Genomic DNA, 21,045 nt, shown 5'->3' with positions numbered 1-21,045 from the left:
ACTACGAACCCCGGTAGTAGCTGCTACGAGCTCCGGTTGTAGCTCTCAAGTGGGCTATGTCAGAAAAATTCCGGGAGTACTTGCTTGGTTATAAATGCATTGTTTACACCGACAATAATCCCCTCAGTCACTTGTTTTCTGCCAAACTCGGTGCAACCGAACATCGTTGGGCAGCACAATTGGCAGCTTTTGATTTTGAAATAAAGTACCGCTCTGGGAGGAGCAATAAAAATGCTGACGATTTATCTCAAAAGCATCCACCTGGGCCAAAGAACCTAGAGGTGATGTTTCCTGGTACCTCAGTCCCTGAGCCCTTGCGGCAGGTCCTGCAGCGTGAAACCACTCCCGCCAATCAAGCTACTATTGCTGCTTTGCCCCATCATGCACCTTCTGACCTCCAGGCACTTCAACAAGCTGATCCTGTCCTTCAGGAGGTTTTAGCATTCTGGGGGCGGCAGCAGAGTCCCAACTATCAGGAGCGGAAGCACTTGTCTCCTCCTGCACTGACCATTATAGGTCAGTGGAACCGGCTGGTTGAGCAGGAGGGTGTTCTCTTCCGGCGCATCTTCCGTCCTGATGGCGCAGAAGCGGTGCTTCAGCTTCTGCTGCCTGCCACGTTAAAGCAAGAGGTGCTGGCTCAGGTTCATCAAGGGCATGGGCATCAGGGTGTGGAGAGGACATTGGAGCTAGTGCGGCAAAGGTGCTACTGGCCAGGTATGTCCTCAGAGGTGGCACAGTGGTGCAGAGAGTGTGAGAGGTGTCAAGTTGCTAAGGACACACCCAGACCGCCTCCCAGTTTCATGGGGCATTTGTTGGCTTCGCGTCCCAATGAAATCTTGGCCATTGATTTTACCTTGCTGGAACCCAGCCACAACGGGTTGGAGAATGTCTTAGTCATGACAGACGTTTTCAGTAAATACACCTTGGCTGTTCCTACCCGAGATCAACGAGCCCCAGTTGTTACTCAGACTTTGGTCTCTGAGTGGTTCTATAAGTTTGGCGTTCCTGCCCGTATCCATTCTGATCAGGGCCGCAACTTTGAAAGTTCCCTCATTTAACAGCTCTGTGTACTTTACGGTATTGAAAAATCTCGCACCACTCCATACCATCCCGCCGGTAACGGCCAATGCGAACGCTTTAATCGCACTCTCCACAACTTATTGCGTGCCTTACCTGCATCTCGGAAAAGAGACTGGCACTCTTGCCTGCCACAGGTGCTCTACTCGTATAACACCACTCCCCATCAGTCCACCGGCGAGTCTCCATTCTACCTGATGTTCGGGCAAGAACCCAGGCTGCCGGTTGATTTTCTCTTGGGTAGAGTCTCAGACCCTGTGGGTGGCGAGGTCCACGAGTGGATCCAAGAACATCAAAACCGGCTCCAGCTTGCCTTTGACGGGGCCTGGGAAAGGTTGAAGGTGGCGGCAGAGCGCAGGAGGAGGAATCATGATAATCATGTTCGGGATGACCCACTAAAGGTGGGGCAGTTGGTGTGGCTGCGCGATCATAGTGCAAGGGGGCGCCACAAGATACAAGATCTGTGGGGCCCTGTGGTGCACCGAGTCGTAAAGGCACCCCGAGAAGGTGGTCCAGTGTACACCATCGCACCGATGGACGACCAGACCAAAGTTCGGCAGGTCCATCGAACACTGTTGAAAGCCGTTGCTGGAGCTGCCCCTCAGGGTAGTGCATTGCCCCATTGTCCACCCCCTCTTGACCGGCCTCGGTCAGAGGATGAGTTGCCGTTTGACGGAGACTTGTTTATGTTGGGGCCGGAGACCCCTGTTGCTGCCCCTGCTCGCACAGCCGTGGTGACTCAAACCACCCCTCGGTTGCTGCTCCCACCACCTGACTCTGGTGGGTCAGAGTCGTCAAGCGCTCCCCCTACTGCAGTGGCAGATCCACCCTCCGTTTCCCTGGCCGTTCCATCCACCAGTTATGCTGGTGAAAGTGAAGTACGCCGGTCAGCCAGGTCGACGGCTGGCCAGCACCTAAACCTCTATCACCTTCCGCGACCTGTAGGGAACTTGGCATCTGGGGCTGCAAATCCCCCTGGTCCAGTGTCAAATGCCGTTACTGCGCTCTTTAGGCCGTGGAGTTAGTTGGGTGATCCTCTGGATCAGTTGTTCCATCGTCGGGACGACGATGAAGTCGATGGGGGTAGAATGTAGCAGGATGGGCCTTTAATTAGTGCTGCAGTACCGGCCTATCACGGTTGGTTGCGCTGCCTATAAAGGTGAGTGGTTGTGCACTGGGAGCCCTCTTGCCTTGGAGCTCCAGACTGCCCCGCCTCCTGTTATCACCGCACCTGGCCGCCTCACCTGATCGCCTTTTTTTAGCTGGGTCGTGCAGCTCGCCGTTGTTTGGTATGTAGTAGTTGTTTGCGTCTGTGTACCTTCTAAACTTTGCACAAGTCCTCAACATTGGCTTCCATCCCTCAGGCAGTTCATTGGCCGGGTCTTCCTTCTCCCGTATCGGCCCCAATTGTAGGGCATGCGAGTGTTTTCCTCCTCTGCCGGTTGCAGCGGGGAGCGATCAGCTGATCGATCGAGTTGCACGTAATTGTGCTGCTCGACGCAAGTGATCCCCTTCCTCCCCTTTGATGTTCATTCAACTCCTGACGGTATGTGGATAAGATGACGCTAACTCAAGTTACCGCAGTTGTTGTTCAGCTTCTAGAACAAATGTATTTTTCTATGGCAGGGTTGACGTGTGTGTGGGCGGTTTCTTCCAGCACGTTTCCCCCCCTCTTCACGCTGCTGTTGGCCGGCTGCTGTTTGCCGGCTGCTGTTGGCCGGCTGCTGTTTTGCCCACTGGCTTATATAGCCAACACATCCATCCTACTCTGCATCTCCTACTGTGCTGTACCTGCCACCGAGTATGGTGACTGCTGCCTCATCCTCAGTCTCATCTTAATCTATTCAGTTAACTGACTTCTAACTGATCTTATTGATGATATTATTTGTGTTTTGTGGTTTGCTTTGCATGTTTTTGGTTTAATTCGTTTTCTTAGTTATTTTGGTTTGGCTTAATTGCTTTACCTATTTATTTGGATTTATCAGTTTGGATAAATCTCCATTACTTTTGATTTAATTTCTTTGTTAGTTTTCTTTTGTTTGCATTTATTGAGTTTGTTTAAGTTGTGGGTTGAAGTGATTTAACCCTGATTTAAACCCCATTTAGTTATTTGCCCTCCCTTTTTTTTATTTTGTGTTGTGTGTGTGTGTGTGTGTGTGTGTGTGTGTGTGTGTTCGCTTTAGTGTGGTTGGGTGAATATATTTTATTGCGAAGTCATGTTTAAAGATTGTATATATTAATTAAAAGGAATTGAAATTGTATGCTGGACCCAGTCTCAAGCTTTCATTAGTAACGAACTTGTGTGCTTTAACTTTAAGGTTAATCTAACTCTCCAGGTGAAATTCCTGGGGTGGCGTTGTTGGCAACTTGTCACTAGTTCAACTAAAACTTCATCTTATTGGTCCCTCGAACGTCGAATGCCACACATAGTTGGGACCAGGAAGCAGAGCTGCAGTGCTAAACACTTCTCTGCGCTCCCTCTGGATCAGTCACACAACCCCATAGAGATTGTGTCTGTTCACCGTCCGATTAAATTATTGAAATTAAACAAAAACAGAGCGAGAACTCCACACAAAAATCTAATACAAATTAAAACAACCTCTGAAACAACACAGGAAACCCAGACTTTTAAATGTGGTCTATTAAACATTAGATCACTGTCAAAAAAGGCTCTTTTAGTTAATGAAATAGTCTCAGATTACAACATAGATTTATTGTCCCTCACTGAGACGTGGCTGCATCCTGATGAATATGTCAGTCTAAATTAATCTACTCCCCCCAGTCATATAAATTCACAGGTTCCCTTAGAAATTGGGCGAGGAGGTGGAGTTGCTGCCATTTTTAACTCCAGTCTATCAATTAATCCTAAACCTAAACTTAGCTACAAATCATTTGAATGTCTGGTTCTTAGTCTTCCACGCCAATCTAGGAACCACCAACAGCCAATCATATTTGCCGTAGTTTACCGTGCTCCGGTGGCTTATTCTGAATTTTTAAAGGAATTCCCTGAGTTTTTATCAAACTTAGTCCTAAAGACCGATAAAATTATTATTGTTGGTGACTTAAATATTCATGTTGATGTTGGGACATGGTTTTTGTGCAAACCACAGGCCTCCCTTCAGGTAAACTGGAAACAGGCAAGCCGCATGTTCTGGAGTGAACTCAGTCTCCCAGAGTGCCACATGTTCCCTTTGTCTTAAGACAGTCAAGGAACTCAGTCTCCCAGAGGATGTAACAGGATGCTGCAGTCCTGGGATCTGGGCAATATCACACAAAGGTGTCAAGAACCTGGGGGGTCACTCCTATTGGTCACTCTGGTCCAAGACCTGTGAGGTCACCGGGGCCAATATAAGGAGAGGTCTCCCCTCTCTTTCTCTCTCTTCTCTCATCCCTCCAAGGACGGAAGGCTGCTACAGCCTCTCTCTCCTACATCGCCAAGGGGGGGGCCTGGCTGATCCAGCTTCCTTCTCTATCCAACCCACAACCGGAGGTCAGAGGTGCAGCTCCCAGCTCACCCCTCTCAAGGAAATCTCCTCGCCCTTCAAGCTCTACAAAACTCCTCGTAGCGACGCGATGTCCTGCAGGAAAACTTCAACCAGCATCTGAGCACACGGCTCGACAGAATCGCGAATGCAGAACTCTACGACCACCAACCCAGGATACGTCACAGAACTGCAACTGGACTGCAACTTCTTTTCCCCTTTCCCTCGGACTGGTAACATAATCTGGGCTTAATAATTATACTACGCTAAGCAAGACTGTTTATTTGATCGGTGTGTGTTTATAAGTTTGATATGTGTTGTGATATTGTGGCAACAAGTTATTTGAAAGTAATTGTTAGTTAGGCCCTTCATAGGCCTCCTTTGTAGGTCTCTCTGACTCTTGCATTATCTGATTAACATCTACACAGACACACGCATAGTCTCCACCTAATTAAACCTACCCCCATAAAGCAACCTCAGAAGAAGGGGGGGGGCCTCTTATCTTAGGGACCATTTTTAAAGCATGCTAATTTACATTCACACACACACACACACACCTCCTTGTTAGTTAGTTTGATTGTTTAGTAATTTGTGTTTTTATACTTTATTATGTTCATAATAAATGTTCTTCTTTCACAAATGTTCTGTCATTAATATTGCATAAGTGAATCTTGCCAACTGTTACACTGTTAAGAACTCCATAAACCTTCATTGTTCTTTATATAATCTTTAATGGTAAAATATTGAGATTTCTAATTGAACTAGATCTAAATGAGACTGATCTTAATCAATAAATTGGCTATCTTTTCCCTTCTATGAAGGGTGGTGCCCCGCGAGAACTTTAACCAATTAAAGTTATGATTTAATATTAATATTTTGAATATTAATGTTTTACATTTTATTTTGATTGACAATAATAAAGATTGCCTTAGCGTAGCATTTATTTCAATACTAGACTATTGGTTTCAGTCAGTGTGTGCACAAACCTACTCATTGTTGTAACCACACACTTGACTTGGTATTATCGTACGGTGTCGGAATTGAAAATTTAACAGTACTTCCACGCAATCCAGTTCTATCAGACCATAATTTAATAACCTTTGATTTTTCAATAACTGAATATATGCCTCTAATAAAAAATTCATTTTCTAGATGTCTACCTGATAGTGCTGTAGCTACATTTAAGGAAATAATTCCAATTACATTTAAACCCGTATTAGCAGTAGATATAAACAACAAATTCTTTAAAAACCTGAGCTCCATTGAGATCGACCACCTCGTTGATAGCTCTGCAGACTCATTACGATTAACATTAGACTCAATAGCGCCTCTAAAAAAGAAAAATGTCAAACATAGTAAATTAGCTCCGTGGTATAATTCCCAGACAACTGAGTTTAAATAATTATCAAGAAAACTAGAAAGGAAGTGGCGCTCCAGCAACAATGTTGAAAATCTAATAGACTGGAAGAATAGTGTTAAAGAATATAAAAAGGCTCTCCACAAAGCAAGAGCCGCCTACTATTCAAAACTAATAGAAGAGAATAGAAACAACCCCAGGTTTCTCTTCAGCACTGTAGCCAGGCTGACAGAGAGTCACACCTCCACCGAACCCAGTATTCCTCGATCCCTAAATAGCAATATCTTTATCACCTTTTTTAATGATAAAATTCAAACTATTAGAAATAAAATCAACCATCTTCTGCCCTCAATTGGCACTAATACCCTCCCAACAACAGAGATCTCAGAAATGGCTGAAAATCCTACCCATTACTTAGACAGCTTCTCTCTGATCACACGTGATCAGTTTACCAAAATAATCTCAGGTTCTAAACCAACAACCTGTATCTTAGATCCCATTCCTACAAAATTACTTAAAGAAATTCTGCCCCTAATTGATAGTTCGTTACTTAACATTATCAATCTGTCATTATCATCAGGTTATGTACCACAGTCTTTTAAAATAGCTGTCATCAAACCCCTACTCAAAATACCCACTCTAGACACAGAGGTTTTAGCCAATTACAGGCCAATATCTAATCTCCCCTTCATGTCTAAAATCTTAGAAAAAGTTGTAGCCAATCAGCTGTGTGAGTTTCTCCAGGAAAATAATATATATGAAGACTTTCAGTCGGGGTTTAGAGCCAATCACAGTACAGAGACAGCCTTGGCAAAAGTCACTAATGACTTATTAAACTCAGACAAAACAGAGGTTATAATACTTGGCCCCAAACACCTTAGAGATACATTATCTAATGATATAGCTGCGCTAGACGACATTGCCCTTGCTTCCAATGAAACAGTCAGGAACTTGGGAGTGATCTTCGATCCTGATTTATCCTTTAATAATCACTTAAAACAAATTTCTAGAACCGCTTTTTTCCACTTGCGTAATATTTCAAAAATTAGACATGTCCTTTCACAAAAAGATGCAGAAAAACTAGTCCACGCCTTTGTTACATCGAGACCGGACTATTGTAATTCATTATTATCAGGCTCCAGCAGTAAGTCGTTAAAAACTCTACGGCTTCCAGTTAAATCTAGAATAGAATTTAAAATTCTTCTCCTCACCTTCAAGGCCCTTAATAATATAGCGCCTTTTTACCTTAAAGAGCTGTTAGTACCTTATAAACCCACTAGAGCACTCCGCTCCCAGAATTCAAGCCTACTTGTCGTCCCTAAAGTCTCTAAAAGTAGAGTAGGAGACAGAGCTTTCAGCCATCAAGCCCCTCGGCTGTGGAATCATCTACCACTTTCAGTTCGGGAGGCAGATACCATCTTTTCATTTAAGAGTAGGCTCAAAACCTTCCTTTTTGATAAAGCTTATAGTTAGAGCTAATTAGTGCAGAAGAACGTAACTTTTTCTATTTTATGATACATGACACACGGAGCTTCTCTTTCCAGCTTCTCCTTCCTCTTCTCCATCCCTATCCCTATCCCCCTTCCCCGGAATCCCTTTGCTTTATCACCCGCAGATCCAGGGCCTCTGTGGCCGCACCATGGATTGCGGTTTGTGGATCGCGCACCGGGGGTCGCAGTGTTGGATCCAGTGTGGCGGATTCTGAGTCATGTGGGCTGATCGTGGTGCTGGTGGCGGACCCTGTGTCGCGTTGGCATTGGGCACGGGCGGTGGACCAGGACCGCGGTGGTGGCTCGTGATGGGTCCTGGTGGGCAGCGGTGGACGGTGACTGAGGACTGGAGTGGCGTCTGGTCTGGATGGTGGATCGTGGTCTGGATGGTTGCTGACCATGGACTGTGATTGCAGCGGGACTGCTTGGCATATCATGTTGGGGTTGTCTTTCGGGATGTCTACCCTCATCAAATGCTGCTAGAGACTTTAATCTTTAATCTTGAAGACTTTAATCTTGATGATGTTTTCCTGCACGTGGCATCTATTGCACTTCTCTCCGTCCTGGGAGAGGGATCCCTCACATGTGGCTCTCTCTGAGGTTTCTACGTATTTTTACCCTGTTAAAAGGGTTTTTAGTAGTTTTTCCTTACTCTTGCTGAGGGTTAAGGACAGAGGATGTCACACCCTGTTAAAGCCCTATGAGATGAATTGTAATTTGTGAATACGGGCTATACAAATAAAATTTGATTGATTGATTGATTGATTGACAAGTCAGGGATTTTCTGGGATTATAGTCAGGTGTATGATCAACCAATTATACCAAACTGGTGCTAATGATCATCAATTTCACATGTAGGTTGAAACATAGTCATTAACTGAAACAGAAGACAGGGGTTTCCAGATGTGCTGTTCAAGCTCTTTTGAAGAAGCACAAAGAAACGGGCAACATTGAAGATCATAGACACAGTGGTCGGCCAAGGAAACTTAGTGCAGCAGATGAAAAATACATCAAGCTTATTTCCCTTCGAAATCGGAAGATGTCCAGCAGTGCCATCAGCTCAGAACTGGCATAGACCAGTGGGACCCATGTACACCCATCTACTGTCCAGAGAAGTCTGATCAGAAGTGGTCTTCATGGAAGAGTTGCAGCCAAAAAGCCAAACCTCCGACATGGAAACAAGGCCAAGCGACTCAACTATACATGAAAACCTAGGAACTGGGCTGCAGACAAATGGCAGCAGGTGCTCTGGACTGATGAGTCAAAAGTTGAAATATTTGGCTGTAGAAGAAGGCAGTTTGTTTGCCGAAAGGCTGGAGAGTGGTACAATAATGAGTGTCTGCAGGCAACAGTGAAGCATGGTGGCGGTTCCTTGCAAGTTTGGGGCTGCATTTCTGCAAATGGAGTTGGAGATTTGGTCAGGATTAATGGTATCCTCAATTCTGAGAAATACAGGCAGATACTTATCCATCATGCAATACCATCAGGGAGGCATATGATTGGCACCAAATTTATTCTGCAGCAGGCCAACGACCCCAAACATACAGCCAATGTCATTAAGAACTATCTTCAGCGTAAAGAAGAGCAAGAAGTCCTTGAAGTGATGGTATAGCCCCCACAGAGCCCTGATCTCAACATCATCGAGTCTGTCTGGGATTACATGAAGAGAAAGAAGGATTTGAGGAAGCATACATCCACAAAACACCTGTGGTTAGTTCTCCAAGATGTTTGGAACAACCTACCAACCGAGTTCCTTCAAAAACTGTGTGCAAGTCTACTAGACGAATTGATGCTGTTTTGAAGGCAAAGGGGGGTCACACCAAATATTGATTTGATTTAGATTTCTGTTCTGTTCATTCACTGCATTTTGTCAATTGATGCATACTCGTGAACTTTTTTTTGATTCGTACAGAAAGTATTTTGAGTGTTTTAAATACAAAATTACCCCACTCTAAAGTATTTTGTTACAAATTACGTTCGATTTTTTATCAGCCCTATCAAATACAAATTACAAAATACTCAAAGTAATTGAAATACGTATTTCAAATACGAGTAGTAGAAATATTGCCCATCTCTGCGCATTTACGGTGTGATATTTTTCTCTACACCTCCAGGACAGCAGTGAACTCCCAGACTGGTGTCTGTACTCCCGCTGGATGGATCATCACCAGTGAGTCAACAATCACTTAAACTCTCTTCCACCCTCTGTGATATTACATTTTCTCCCAAACCTTTCCCCTGTTTCTTCAAAAGCCAGTACAGGGGGGCGGGTATTGGTGTGTGTGTGTGTGTGCGCGCGCGTGGATAAGATCATGATAAGATATGCCCAGCATGTGAACACAGAGAGTTAATGTAGTACTTTTGGGGTCTAATTATAAACTGTCATAAAAGATTGATATTGGTTTGGCTATTTTTTCAACCAATAAAACAGCTAATTTAAACACTCATGAGCATGCTCATCACAGAAGAGAGGGATTTCTCTTTTTGTCGTGACGTTCCTGTTGAGCTTCTGGCAGGTGCAGTACGGTATTATCAGAGGTGTGGCTGTATCTGGAGTCCTGCTGCTGTACAATACGGCCAGACCCAAGATAAAGGTGCAGTAAATATCTTTGCACGAACGTGTGTGAGTGAGTGCATGACGCTTCTACTGTGAAACACATGAATCCTTTCTAAGGTAGCACACTCATTTGCTCACTGTTTTCTGTAAAGTAAGTAATAATGCAGTTTTCAGCGAGTTATTAAGTGCTTTGCAGGGCTGAGAAAAAAACAAGTTACACCGTACAAAATGTAAAAACAAAAGACAAACAAATACAATACAAAATAACTATATTGTCCAGTAAAGTGCATACAGAGACAGATCTGGTAAATTTAAGTGACCCTGAACACCTTTTTAAACAGGTTTGTGGTTTTTAAATGATTCCACAGAATCAGCAAACCTTGATGTAAGTCGGGTGTTCCACAACTTTGGTGCTATTGTCTCAAAAGGCACAAGAGAGTAATTTGCTAATAAGACCTCTTCACTGGATATAAGTACAGTTAACAAAATGATGTGTAGGCTCCTGAAGCTCTGGATCTGCCTTTGAGCCCTTTGGCCGACTCCTGGGCCACACGTGAAGGACCGCGTACTCAGCTGAGGTTTCTGACCTTCCACTGTTATTCAATGAATGAAATATGATTTTACATTAATTTGTAGGTGGTCACAATATTAACACCGCCCAACATATAATGACTGATGCTTTTCTTAAATTGGTTTTGCTGTATAAAAGTAAATTTTCTACAATTTTGATATCATCTTTTAACCCTAATCCTCTTCTTTACTTTACGGTCACATGAAAATATTTCAGAGAAATATGATTATCTGTCTAAAAAGATGATTAGAGATTTAGGGCAGTTTGAATCATCCAGATTACAGGTGAGATTCTTATTTTGGGCCAGAATTCAGTTTTTATAACAACCACAGCAAACTAGATATAGAGTTATTGTGTCTTTCTCACGCACTCCCTCAGCCCTCTGTTCTTGAGGTTCTCTTAGTGGCTGATCTGGAGGGCCTCAGGTGCACGGACAGTGTGGAGGCGGCGCTGCTGCGAGTGGAGCCAGGACGCCTCCTGGAGGACTGACACAGTACTGTCCAATCACAGTCAGGGGTGAACATGTTTGATAGTGGACAGTTGCAGTGTTGCACCAATATCAATTGCATCAACAACCTCCATTTACTGTCAGTCAGTTATCCAGTGGCCAGAGATGTCACCTTTTTCCCCTCATTAGAACTTGTTGCACTTCCTTGTACACTGTATCTGCAAACCCTGACTCTGGAGATGATTGTGCAATCTTCATCATTTCAACACTAAGTTACATGTGCTCAGAAACATGCAACCAGTCTTCTTATAATATGTTTCAAAGAGTTTTATGCGTCGGAAATCTGTATTTTTTACTAACAGAGGACTCCCTCTGAGAGCTGCCAGAGACCAAATCTGAATTTACAGTATCCCAATTTTTGAATTCATAGATTTACAATGATAACTGTAATATAAAATATAACTGTTCAACTTTTCAAAGATTGTCAGGGAATAAAAAGTGTATTTTTTTGTGTTTGAGTGGCTGTATGTACAACAATGTTTGAGTCATAGTGAGGCTGCACAATCGTATATTTCCCATCCATCCTGACTTCATCTCAGCTGTTTCTCCTTTGAGGGTTGCAGCGAGGTTCAAGCCAAAGAGAAAACCGACATAGACACAAGGAGAACATTCAAACCTCACAAAGAAAGTGGAAGACACATGTATATTAGGGATGCACCGATATGGAAATTCTTGGCCGATACCGATACCGATATTTAAAATAACAATCTGGCCGATAGCCGATACCAATATTTGTTTATTTTCTTTTTGTTGTTATTCATTCACCCTTTTGTGCCAGAAAAATATTTAAATAATTATTTAAAAAGCACTATTCATCACTCTTATCTTTTAATGAGCACAAATTGAATCAGATTTATGAAACAATCTCTGATTTAACTAAACTTTATTTAACAGAGACATATTAGGCCCATTTTACCGCAAGTTGAAATGGTTCCTTGGGATCTTAATGAAATGTCTGTAACATATTTTGGTCAAAATACCACAAGGATAATTTAAAACAGCCCTGTTAAAGTATCATTATAGAGAACGCTCTTCTCATTGATTTACGGTAGCAGTATTGCCCGTTTATTAGATGTGTTACGGCTTCTGTGTGTATAACGTATGTTGTCAGTTCCCTTGTTACCTGTGCATGAGACGGATGAATAGAGCCGATGCACATGAGAATAAAGCACTTAAACAGACGCTACGCTCATACTTTTTACACCAAGTTACTCTGCGTGAGTCAAGATAACTTAACAAGCCCTCCTCAGTTTTACCTGTTTTGAGTGTCGGGCAGAAATCACATCGCGTCAACACCCACCGTGGCCCTTCGCGATGCTTGTTTTAATTAAACAGTCGGATTCCCCTGGTCCGCACCAGGTCTCAGTCAGCTGCTAGGCGCCAGCCGGAGGGTTCCCCCAGCGGTCGCCGTAGCTGAGGTGATCCGCGAGAAGGGCCCGACACGCGTCCAGAGTGGCCGCCGCTGACCGCGTACCCAGTCCCCTCCAACGGCCCGCCTTCCGCGCCGGCGCCGTGAGGTGCCACGGGATGAGGACCTCCCGGTGCCGCACACTGAGCCTCCGGCGGCGCGGAGAGGAGGGCGACGGAGGGACTGCTCCCCCAGCCGCTGCACGTGCCCAGCGGTTTTACCACAAATATGAACATCGGCCAATGATATCGGTGAAAGTCAAGTTTATTACCGATAAGCCGATATCAGTAAACAAGGCGAATATCGGCCGCTACCTATGTTCGGCCGATATATCGGTGCATCCCTAATGTATATTAAAATGGAATTGGATTGTCAGAAAGTTTAGGGGAAGTATCCTGGACAGAACAAATGCAAAAACTCAGGGAAGCATCTGGAATAGTTGACTACTTCAAGCACCATGTTAAGGCCCCTTCAGTCATCATCAGGCGACATCGCTAAAACAACTAGAAAGTCACTCAGTCAAATTCATACCTTCACCATTGACATCAGTCTGATTTGTTTCATTTAAATTCACTAGATCTTTTCATGGATTTTCACAGAATTACACACACTCACAATTATCAGTCCCCTAAACATCTCAGATTTTTTCACCAAGATTTTAAAAGATTTTAAAGAAGATTTAAAATTTTTGAAAGAATTCTGAAAATACAAGAGGCTGAAACACCAAATTCGTCTTTGTGTATTTAATAGGGGCTTTCTGGAGAAAGGATCAACACAGAGAGACACATGGATCTCAGCGTGAAGATGGTAAACAGTCAAATGCAAGGATCTGATATAGGAGAACTAAGGCTGTTTGTCTAAGCCAGTCAGACTGGTTCTATAGGCGCAGTTGGAAACAGGCATTAAAACACAGGAATAAATTATTTACATGTTTCTTTTGGAGATAGAGCAGACATAAATTCAGTTCTTTGGAGAATAAATAAGTGATAAACAGGTCTTAAAGTTTTCAGGTCACACACAGTTCAAGATCATAAACAGTTCAGGTCATTAATTAAGTAGACAGGTCATAAAAATCTTTAAACAGGTCTGCAAAAACTTCATTTTCAACTACAAAATAGGTTTCAACCACACAATGTCAAACACAGTCATTTTTCCTCTCCGAATTATTCTCTCAGAAATCAGTTAAAATTTGGAAAACTTCCTTTTCCTGGATCAGCATCGAAATGAAGTGGTTTCCTCCCTGACACATACCATAGTCATCCACCAAGTCTGTTTCGTAGTTTGTGTTAATTTTGCCAACTGACAAACAAATGCTGATTCAAAACCAAACCTCCTATCACTACCCTGTGCCAGTCCCATAAAGAAACGTGAAAAGAATCTGAAAATGAACGCAAGTCCAAAGTGATGATATTTGGTCTATACTTTCAGTTTTGATTATTTGATTATTTGTCTTATCAGAATGAAGATCAACCTCCATAGGGGGGTGTGGTTAGCTAATTTAGTTGCCGTTATCATTGTCACTCTAAGCACATTGTGATCCCTGTTTTTAAAGGCCCTTTGTAAATAAAGTTGTTTATAATACTGTTCTAAGAGCTGTAAAAAGACTTTCTCAGTAAGGTGTGACTAAAAGTTGTCTTAGTGAAGGAATGATGTCAAGCTCCTCTTACTAATCACTTTTTGTGAAGGTTCCTGTATAAAGGAAGTTATTAAGATGATTCATTTGAGAGCTGTGCAAACCCTTTCTCAGGATATCACTCAAAGTTGGATTCACGTAGCAATGATGTTTAACCCTTTTGTGAATAGCATCTAACCTTCAAGGGGGTGTGTGAACTGCTTTGTCTCTCCCTTTCAGTAACACTTAGAACACACTTACCAACATCGAGTGCGAGGAAAAAATTTTTAGCACATTCTTCTTCCAGTTAAGCCCCTCACGCTGAGTCAAACATTTACCTTGTAGTAACAAAACTTAAATAGGGAAGTGAGTTTTGAAACAGTACACTAAACAAGCAATACATGCAGCAGCACAGCAAGTCCAGTAATTGGTGATAATACTTGGTATGTCCATATAATAAAAACAATCAATCATTTTGAGAAATTGGGAAATGTAATCTGCTGTTATTTGATCTTTACATTGCACTCCTAACTTCAAAGATCAGTCATTTAAAAAATCCTTTCAACCAGTGACGTCCATTTTCAGTTTTATCATGCATAGCGACCCATTACATTCTGTATGGATCCAGATCAGGAATTTCTTTCACTTTCTTTTACATTAGGAATTTGGGCGTTTTCAACATTTTTCTTAATTTCTCACAGATTCGTGGATCTTAAAAAAATCTAACATGTTCTCGGGACTGCTATGTACGAGTGTGTGAAATAAGGTGCAGGACAAAATATAAATCTGGATGTTGTGAACTTAAATTTCATACAGGGACAGTTTGGCCTTTGTGGCGGTATGCGCTCTACTGAGTGTCTTCTAGTTTGTTTGTTTGATTGTTGTCAGTAGAATTAGACAAAAACTACAGGATAGATTATCATGAAACTTGGTGGAAGGATGTGACATGGGTCAAACAAGAATCCATCTGCACACAATCTTTAACAGTTTTGACAATTTCCCAGGAACTAACATAACAATATCACCTGATCAGACATATTAAGAGAACTGATATCTATGAGTGTGCGTAATTTGGTTCAGCTCGACTGAATTCAAGGGGACTGTTTGGCCTTGGCGGAGGTATGTTCTTTAATGATCACCATTCTAGTGGAAATATACTTCACCCCAACAATTTTTCCAGAAACTGACACAAATGGTATTTGTTCCGTCAAACCTGAACATGAAAACAGTGAGATGCTGTTAAATGATGTGGGACCTTGGACCTTTTTTAATAGGTTCATCCACTACAACAGTCTGTCCCGGTTGTTGACCGGAGGAGGTTAATATTGCTGGAATGTGCAAACCTGTCAAAAGCAAAAGGGCTCCTGTACTGTACGTTGACCTGGGAATGATTGAAGAACCATAGCATATATTGACAAAGGGCTTTTGCCTGTGTGTTGGTTATGTTTGAATTGGATCCTTTGTCCTATATTCATTATTAAGTAACTTTTTTTAGCTCACATCAAACCAGCGTTATCAATGACCTGCTTATTTGTTTCAACAATGATCTCCTCCTTTTGTCCTCTGCACACAGAGACGGGCCTATAAATGATCATGCTCTCGCTCATTAGGCATATTTCACAGAGAGGTTTTGCAGCATCTACTGGATTTCCACTCACTCTCTCAAGGTGAGTACAAACACTGGCAAAGTTGAGTCATGATCATAATGTGAACATATGATTTTCATACATCTCTTTTGTGTTTTTCAGCAAGTTTGTGTCGTGGATTTGGTCCATGATGGAGATGCCTGGGGGTTTGCTTTTGCTCCTAATTTTGCAGTTTTTTACAGACAACACTTCAGGTAAGTCAATCTGACTTTCTGTCATCTCGATGTCATCTTAAATTTCGTCTCATCCGATTACAGAGTGAATGTTGGTGAACATTTAAAATTAGCAGAATGTGTTCACAGACCAAACCTCACAAGTATGACTTTTTATTTTACACTATCTCTAAGTTTTAAATCTGTCCTTAAATAACTTTAAATCAGCCTCCCAGCTCTGTCAGTGCTTCTGGATCTGACGTATCTGGATATTGTAAATTCAGAGTTGCCAACTATTTAATCATTCAATCAAAATGTATTTCTATAGCCCATATAACAATTTTCCTCTTAAGGCTTGGCAAGGTGTGAGACCCTCTGTCTTTAACCTTTGACAAGCGTGAGGGAAAACTACCAACTAAATAAACATATTAGCAGGGGGGGGGGGGGGGGGGGGCCTCAGAGAGAGCTGAAAGTGACATTCATGAGAAAAGACAGAGTCTAACTGTCCAAGTCCACAGAGTGAAGTAATAGAACCTTAGGACTTATTAAAAATGTATTGTATAAAAAGATAGCATAAATTGCTTCCCTATAACCCTATTACTCTTGCAGGGTGTGAAGAACACCCACCACGCTCAGTTTAAGCGATGTCCTTTCAGATTTCATTGATTTCGAAATTCATTGTAACATGAGAATTATCAACGATACAGATCCACTGATGTTAATAAATATCACTTTTCTGTTTAACTGCGCTCATAGACAAGTTACATTTAATTCTAGCAGTTCAATCTTGGTTTACACGGTTTCATTTGGAGAAGCGAATAAACTTTTATAAGAGCATTGATCAAACAAGAGCATGGATCAAACCGTCTTTGTACTTTTCACAGGGACACTTGTCTCCAGCTGTGATTCATGTCACACTGAATCCATGTGCCAGGAGTCACTGGAAAGAGGAGACACGTTCAGTGGCCCGGTCCTCTCTTGTGTCTGTAAAGATGGCTTCGTAGGCGACGGTCTCACCTGCTACGACACAAAACTCTGCAGTGACTCTTCGTGCTGTAGCCAAGGTTATCACTGGTCCCAAGACAGCGGCTGTGTTGAAACTGACGAGTGCTCCCTCCCAGACCCACCGTGCGCACCGCCTCAGGTGTGCCACAACACACCAGGCTCTTTCATATGTATTGAGCCTTCCTCCACCGCCAGATCTGGGCCCTCTTCCAAATCTGTCCAGTTCAGGTGTAGAAACACTGTTTGTCCTAAGGGCATGGACTGCATCAGTAAAAATGGGGTCGCCAGCTGCGCTGACCCCTGTGAGCTCTACACTGAGCTGCACAATGACTGGCGTTCGGCAGATAACAAAATGAATGCGAAACCACGCTGTGACAGAGATGTTAACTGGCAAGGCTGGTATCGTCTGTTCCTGAATAAAACCAGTGCCCATGTTCCTGAGAGGTGTGTGGAGAGAAAAAGGTGTGGAACACAAGTTCCCCTATGGATAACAGAGCCTCATCCAACACAGCCTGAAGTGATTGTTAATCGGAATGTATGTGGTAACTGGCTCTCCGGCTGCTGCTCTTATACAACGGACAAAATCAATGTCAAACTCTGCAATGGAAACTACTACGTCTACAAACTGGTGAAGCCGAACATATGCTATCAGGCCTACTGTGCAGGTACTGAAAGTCCTCTCTTTAACAACAAATTCAATTTTCCCATTTAATCCATCCATTGTAAGCGTTATAGAGAATATAATGTCCTTTTGTTTGAATATTTAAATTACATTTTATGAACAAAAACTCTTTGTTGCACACTGATGTTTTTCATTGTCAACAGAGGTGGACAAAACAGACGTTGTAGTTCCTTTGACCACTCCTAGTCCAGGACAGCAAGGCACCTCTAAAACAGCAGCAGTGCACCACACCACAGTTTCACCAACCACATCTGATCCAGGATCTCAGACCTTCACCTCTGCTGCACTCACATCTGACACCCCTGTTACAACAGCAGCAGTGCCCCACACCACAGATTCACCAACCACACCTGATCCAGGATCTCAGACCTTCACCTCTGCTGCACTCACATCTGACACATCTGGAACAACAACAGCAGTGCACCACACCACAGGAGTCGAGGGACAGGTCCGCCTGGCCAATGGAGGAAACAGCTCCTGCTCTGGCAGAGTAGAGATCTTCCTCCGTGGACAGTGGGGGACGGTGTGTGATGACCAGTGGGACCTGGTTGATGCTCAGGTGGTGTGCAGACAGCTGGGTTGTGGCAGGGTCCTGTCAGCACCACGAAGTGCACGGTTTGGACAGGGCAGTGGACCCATCTGGTTGGATGATGTTGTTTGCTCCGGCAGCGAATCACAGCTGACAGACTGCCAGCACCGAGGGATTGGATCTCACAACTGTGGTCACAGTGAGGATAGTGGCGTCGTCTGTGAATGTAAATGCTTATTTGAAGATTTAAAGCCAATGAAATCTGCCTGTCAGAAAACATAGGATAACACTATAAAACAGAAATATAGAATATGGGCTTCACACTGATATCGATGGAGTTTTAATAGAAATCCTATTGAAGTCTCTCTTTCATCTGTGTCTCTAAACAACAGTATTTTGTTGCATGTGTTTCTCGTAGCTGCTTCACCAGTGAGGCTAATCTGTTATTTACCATCTCATCTTCTTTTGTCCACACCTTTATTTACTGACTTTTTTTTAACTTTTTCTTTAGTCCAGCGCCCTCCACTCCAGCCTCCTCAGCTCATCTGTGGACGTGATAAAATCCAAATGGGGCTAAATATGGCTGCCATAACAGCCATGGGTTTGAACCCACTCTCCGGAAACCTGGCAGTTCGAAACTGCTCCTGGGTCAGAATGCATAATGATGTAGTTTGGTACGAGGTGGACGCTCAGGCAGGTGCCTGTGGAAACACACTGATGGTAAATACTTTGTTCCTTTTCAAGTTATGTCCATTCATTTATTATTACGATAATTAAGACTTAGCTATTGGTTCCCAAATGTACTCCTCTGCAGGGAGCTCAGATTAGCAGGAACTTGCAGAGACAATATCTTAAACCCAGATCTTCTGCCTGTGAAACAAAACCACTTAAACTGTTATAGAGCTTCAAGTGACTGTTAATTGAACAACTCTGTCTTTCAGACCAACCGTACACACGCCACCTACTCCAACATTTTATTTCTCTACCGAGGAAATGTGTCCTTCTCACGTCCTGTGAGTCTTCCCTTCTCCTGTGCGTATCCTCTCGACACAGACACCAGCATGAATGTGGCAATCAGACCAGTGCTGCCGTAAGTACCTTTTCATTGAATACGACAATCACTCACTTTTAACAGTTGTAAAATGGTCAAGACGAACCTGGTGAAAATTGGTCTAGTCTATGCTACTTTTAACCAATCATGTCAGCGTAGGCATGCACTGCTGTTTGCCACAGTGGCTTTATACCTCCAGGACACATCAATGTCACCTGTGTATTTTTAGGTCATCATAATAACAAGGCTTATACTTTTGACAGAACTGCAGTTGGCCTCTCAGGCTTAGGTAGCAAAGCTCGAGCCTCCATGTCTCTGTTCCGCACCTCCAGCTTCACTCAGCCTTATCCATCTGGCTTGATCACGCTCCCTGTGGGCTCACCTCTGCATGTGGGCGTCTCTGTATTAGTCAGAGACCCAAGCTTTGTAGTTGTCCTGGAGAACTGCTACGCCTCTGACTCATCAAACCCCAATGATACTGCACGATACTTTTTCATCCAGAACAAGTAAGTGTTCCTCTTCATCATTATGCTTTGTGGTTTATAATGGAAATGGGGGGAAAAGACTGTGTATGATGTGATGTATAATGGCCCTCATGACATGCTCCATCCTCACTGCCAGGTGCCCCACTGACCGACAGCAAGTGGAAGTGATCGAGAGCGGCTCATCCCGACAGGCTCGGTTCTCCTCTCTGTTTTTCCTGATCCACGGTGAATACAGTAACATTTACCTTCACTGCAGCCTCAGCCTGTGTGACCAGAGGAGCTCCAGCTGTGCCCCAGTACGTCACAGGTTTCACATTATCGATAGCATTATCGATCAATAGTCACTGCAGCTTTGCACTGGTTTTGATTGGATCTGTTATTCCCCCTCCTTTTCATAGTCTTGCAGAAGGACATCTCGCTCTGTTTCCAGCTCTGCTCCTCTGAAGCCCCTCACCATTGGACCAATCTCTTGTGAGTATGATTAACTATGAGCTCTCAGGATTGATGTGTCAACACAATGATCAATACAGAAAGAATCACCATGTTTTTCCTCTTTCTTCTTTATCTTCAGGGTACAAGTCACCTGAGTGAGCTGGTAACATACAATACATACATAATATAATGAGTTTGTTATAACATAAACTCATTTCATAGTGTGATATTATTTTGTGTTTGAATTCCTTTATTCATAAATTGATAAAAAAAAACATGTTACATTCCATAATTGAATCGTAACACTGGTTTTCCTGATTTGTTTTAGCTTTGTAATGAGGTGTGAAATGTTTGAAGAAAATAAAAATCAACGTCAGAGTACTTTTCTTCTTCTCTGTGTTTCTTTTCACATATAGTTTAAATAAATGCACATTCAGACCGACTCATCAAGCACAATATAAATATACACTCACACATACTGAGGCAGGCTATAAATGTGGTTAAATGGAATGTTTAAAAGCAAGGGTATATATAGTCTGTTGTGCAAAGACACAATGTCAGTAAAGCAAATTGTCCTTTTTTTATGTGGGGAGGGGAAGACAGTGGCAGTGTTTGGAGGTGTTCATCAGTTTTTATGGCCTGAGGGTAAAATCTGTCTTGGAGTCCTGCATTTCAGACTGGTGTGAGGAGGTGATGCTGAGTGGGGTCTTTGGTTGTGTTGATGGCTCCTCTGAAGACTCTCTGCTGGTAGATGTACTGCAGAGATGAAGGCCTGATCCTGTTATGTGTGAATAAAGCCTTTTCTGCTCATAGCAAAAGTAAATCCAGATTACATGATTGATATTAGTGATCCTGATGTGGTTATCTCCCAACCAAATAGTGAGGTTTCACTCACCCCAGCCTTCCATTGTTCTATTCTGGTGGTATGAGTGCCTCAAATATGACCTCCAGAGGATGTCAGGAGAAATTCGTATCGACTTTTTCCTGAGTTTGCTTTATAG

General features: G+C 43.0%; 1 protein-coding gene across 1 annotated transcript; it reads left to right on the top strand.

Moving 5' to 3' along the window:
• The first annotated feature begins 284 nt into the window (after nucleotides 1–284).
• On the top strand, nucleotides 285–20,306 carry LOC128436428 (uncharacterized). The gene is made up of 11 exons (XM_053418171.1): nucleotides 285–956; nucleotides 1,062–1,963; nucleotides 15,811–15,902; nucleotides 16,745–17,539; nucleotides 17,691–18,275; nucleotides 18,588–18,796; nucleotides 19,018–19,158; nucleotides 19,374–19,633; nucleotides 19,749–19,908; nucleotides 20,011–20,083; nucleotides 20,184–20,306. The coding sequence occupies exons 1-11, from the start codon at nucleotides 285–287 to the stop codon at nucleotides 20,201–20,203; spliced, it is 3,909 nt and encodes a 1,302-aa protein (XP_053274146.1). The 3' UTR covers nucleotides 20,204–20,306.
• The last annotated feature ends 739 nt before the right edge of the window (nucleotides 20,307–21,045 follow it).

This window comes from Pleuronectes platessa, chromosome 3 (assembly GCF_947347685.1).
Source record: "Pleuronectes platessa chromosome 3, fPlePla1.1, whole genome shotgun sequence".
NCBI classification, from domain to species: domain Eukaryota; kingdom Metazoa; phylum Chordata; class Actinopteri; order Pleuronectiformes; family Pleuronectidae; genus Pleuronectes; species Pleuronectes platessa.
This window is presented reverse-complemented; position numbering and strand designations above follow the sequence as displayed.

Coding starts and splice junctions, on each gene's coding strand:
- LOC128436428 (XM_053418171.1), top strand. CDS start 285: ATGTTTCCTGGTACCTCAGTCCCTGAGCCCTTGCGGCAGGTCCTGCAG. Junction 18,276..18,587: donor ATCTCACAACTGTGGTCACA/GTGAGGATAGTG, acceptor CTTTTTCTTTAG/TCCAGCGCCCTCCACTCCAG. Junction 20,084..20,183: donor CACCATTGGACCAATCTCTT/GTGAGTATGATT, acceptor CTTTATCTTCAG/GGTACAAGTCACCTGAGTGA.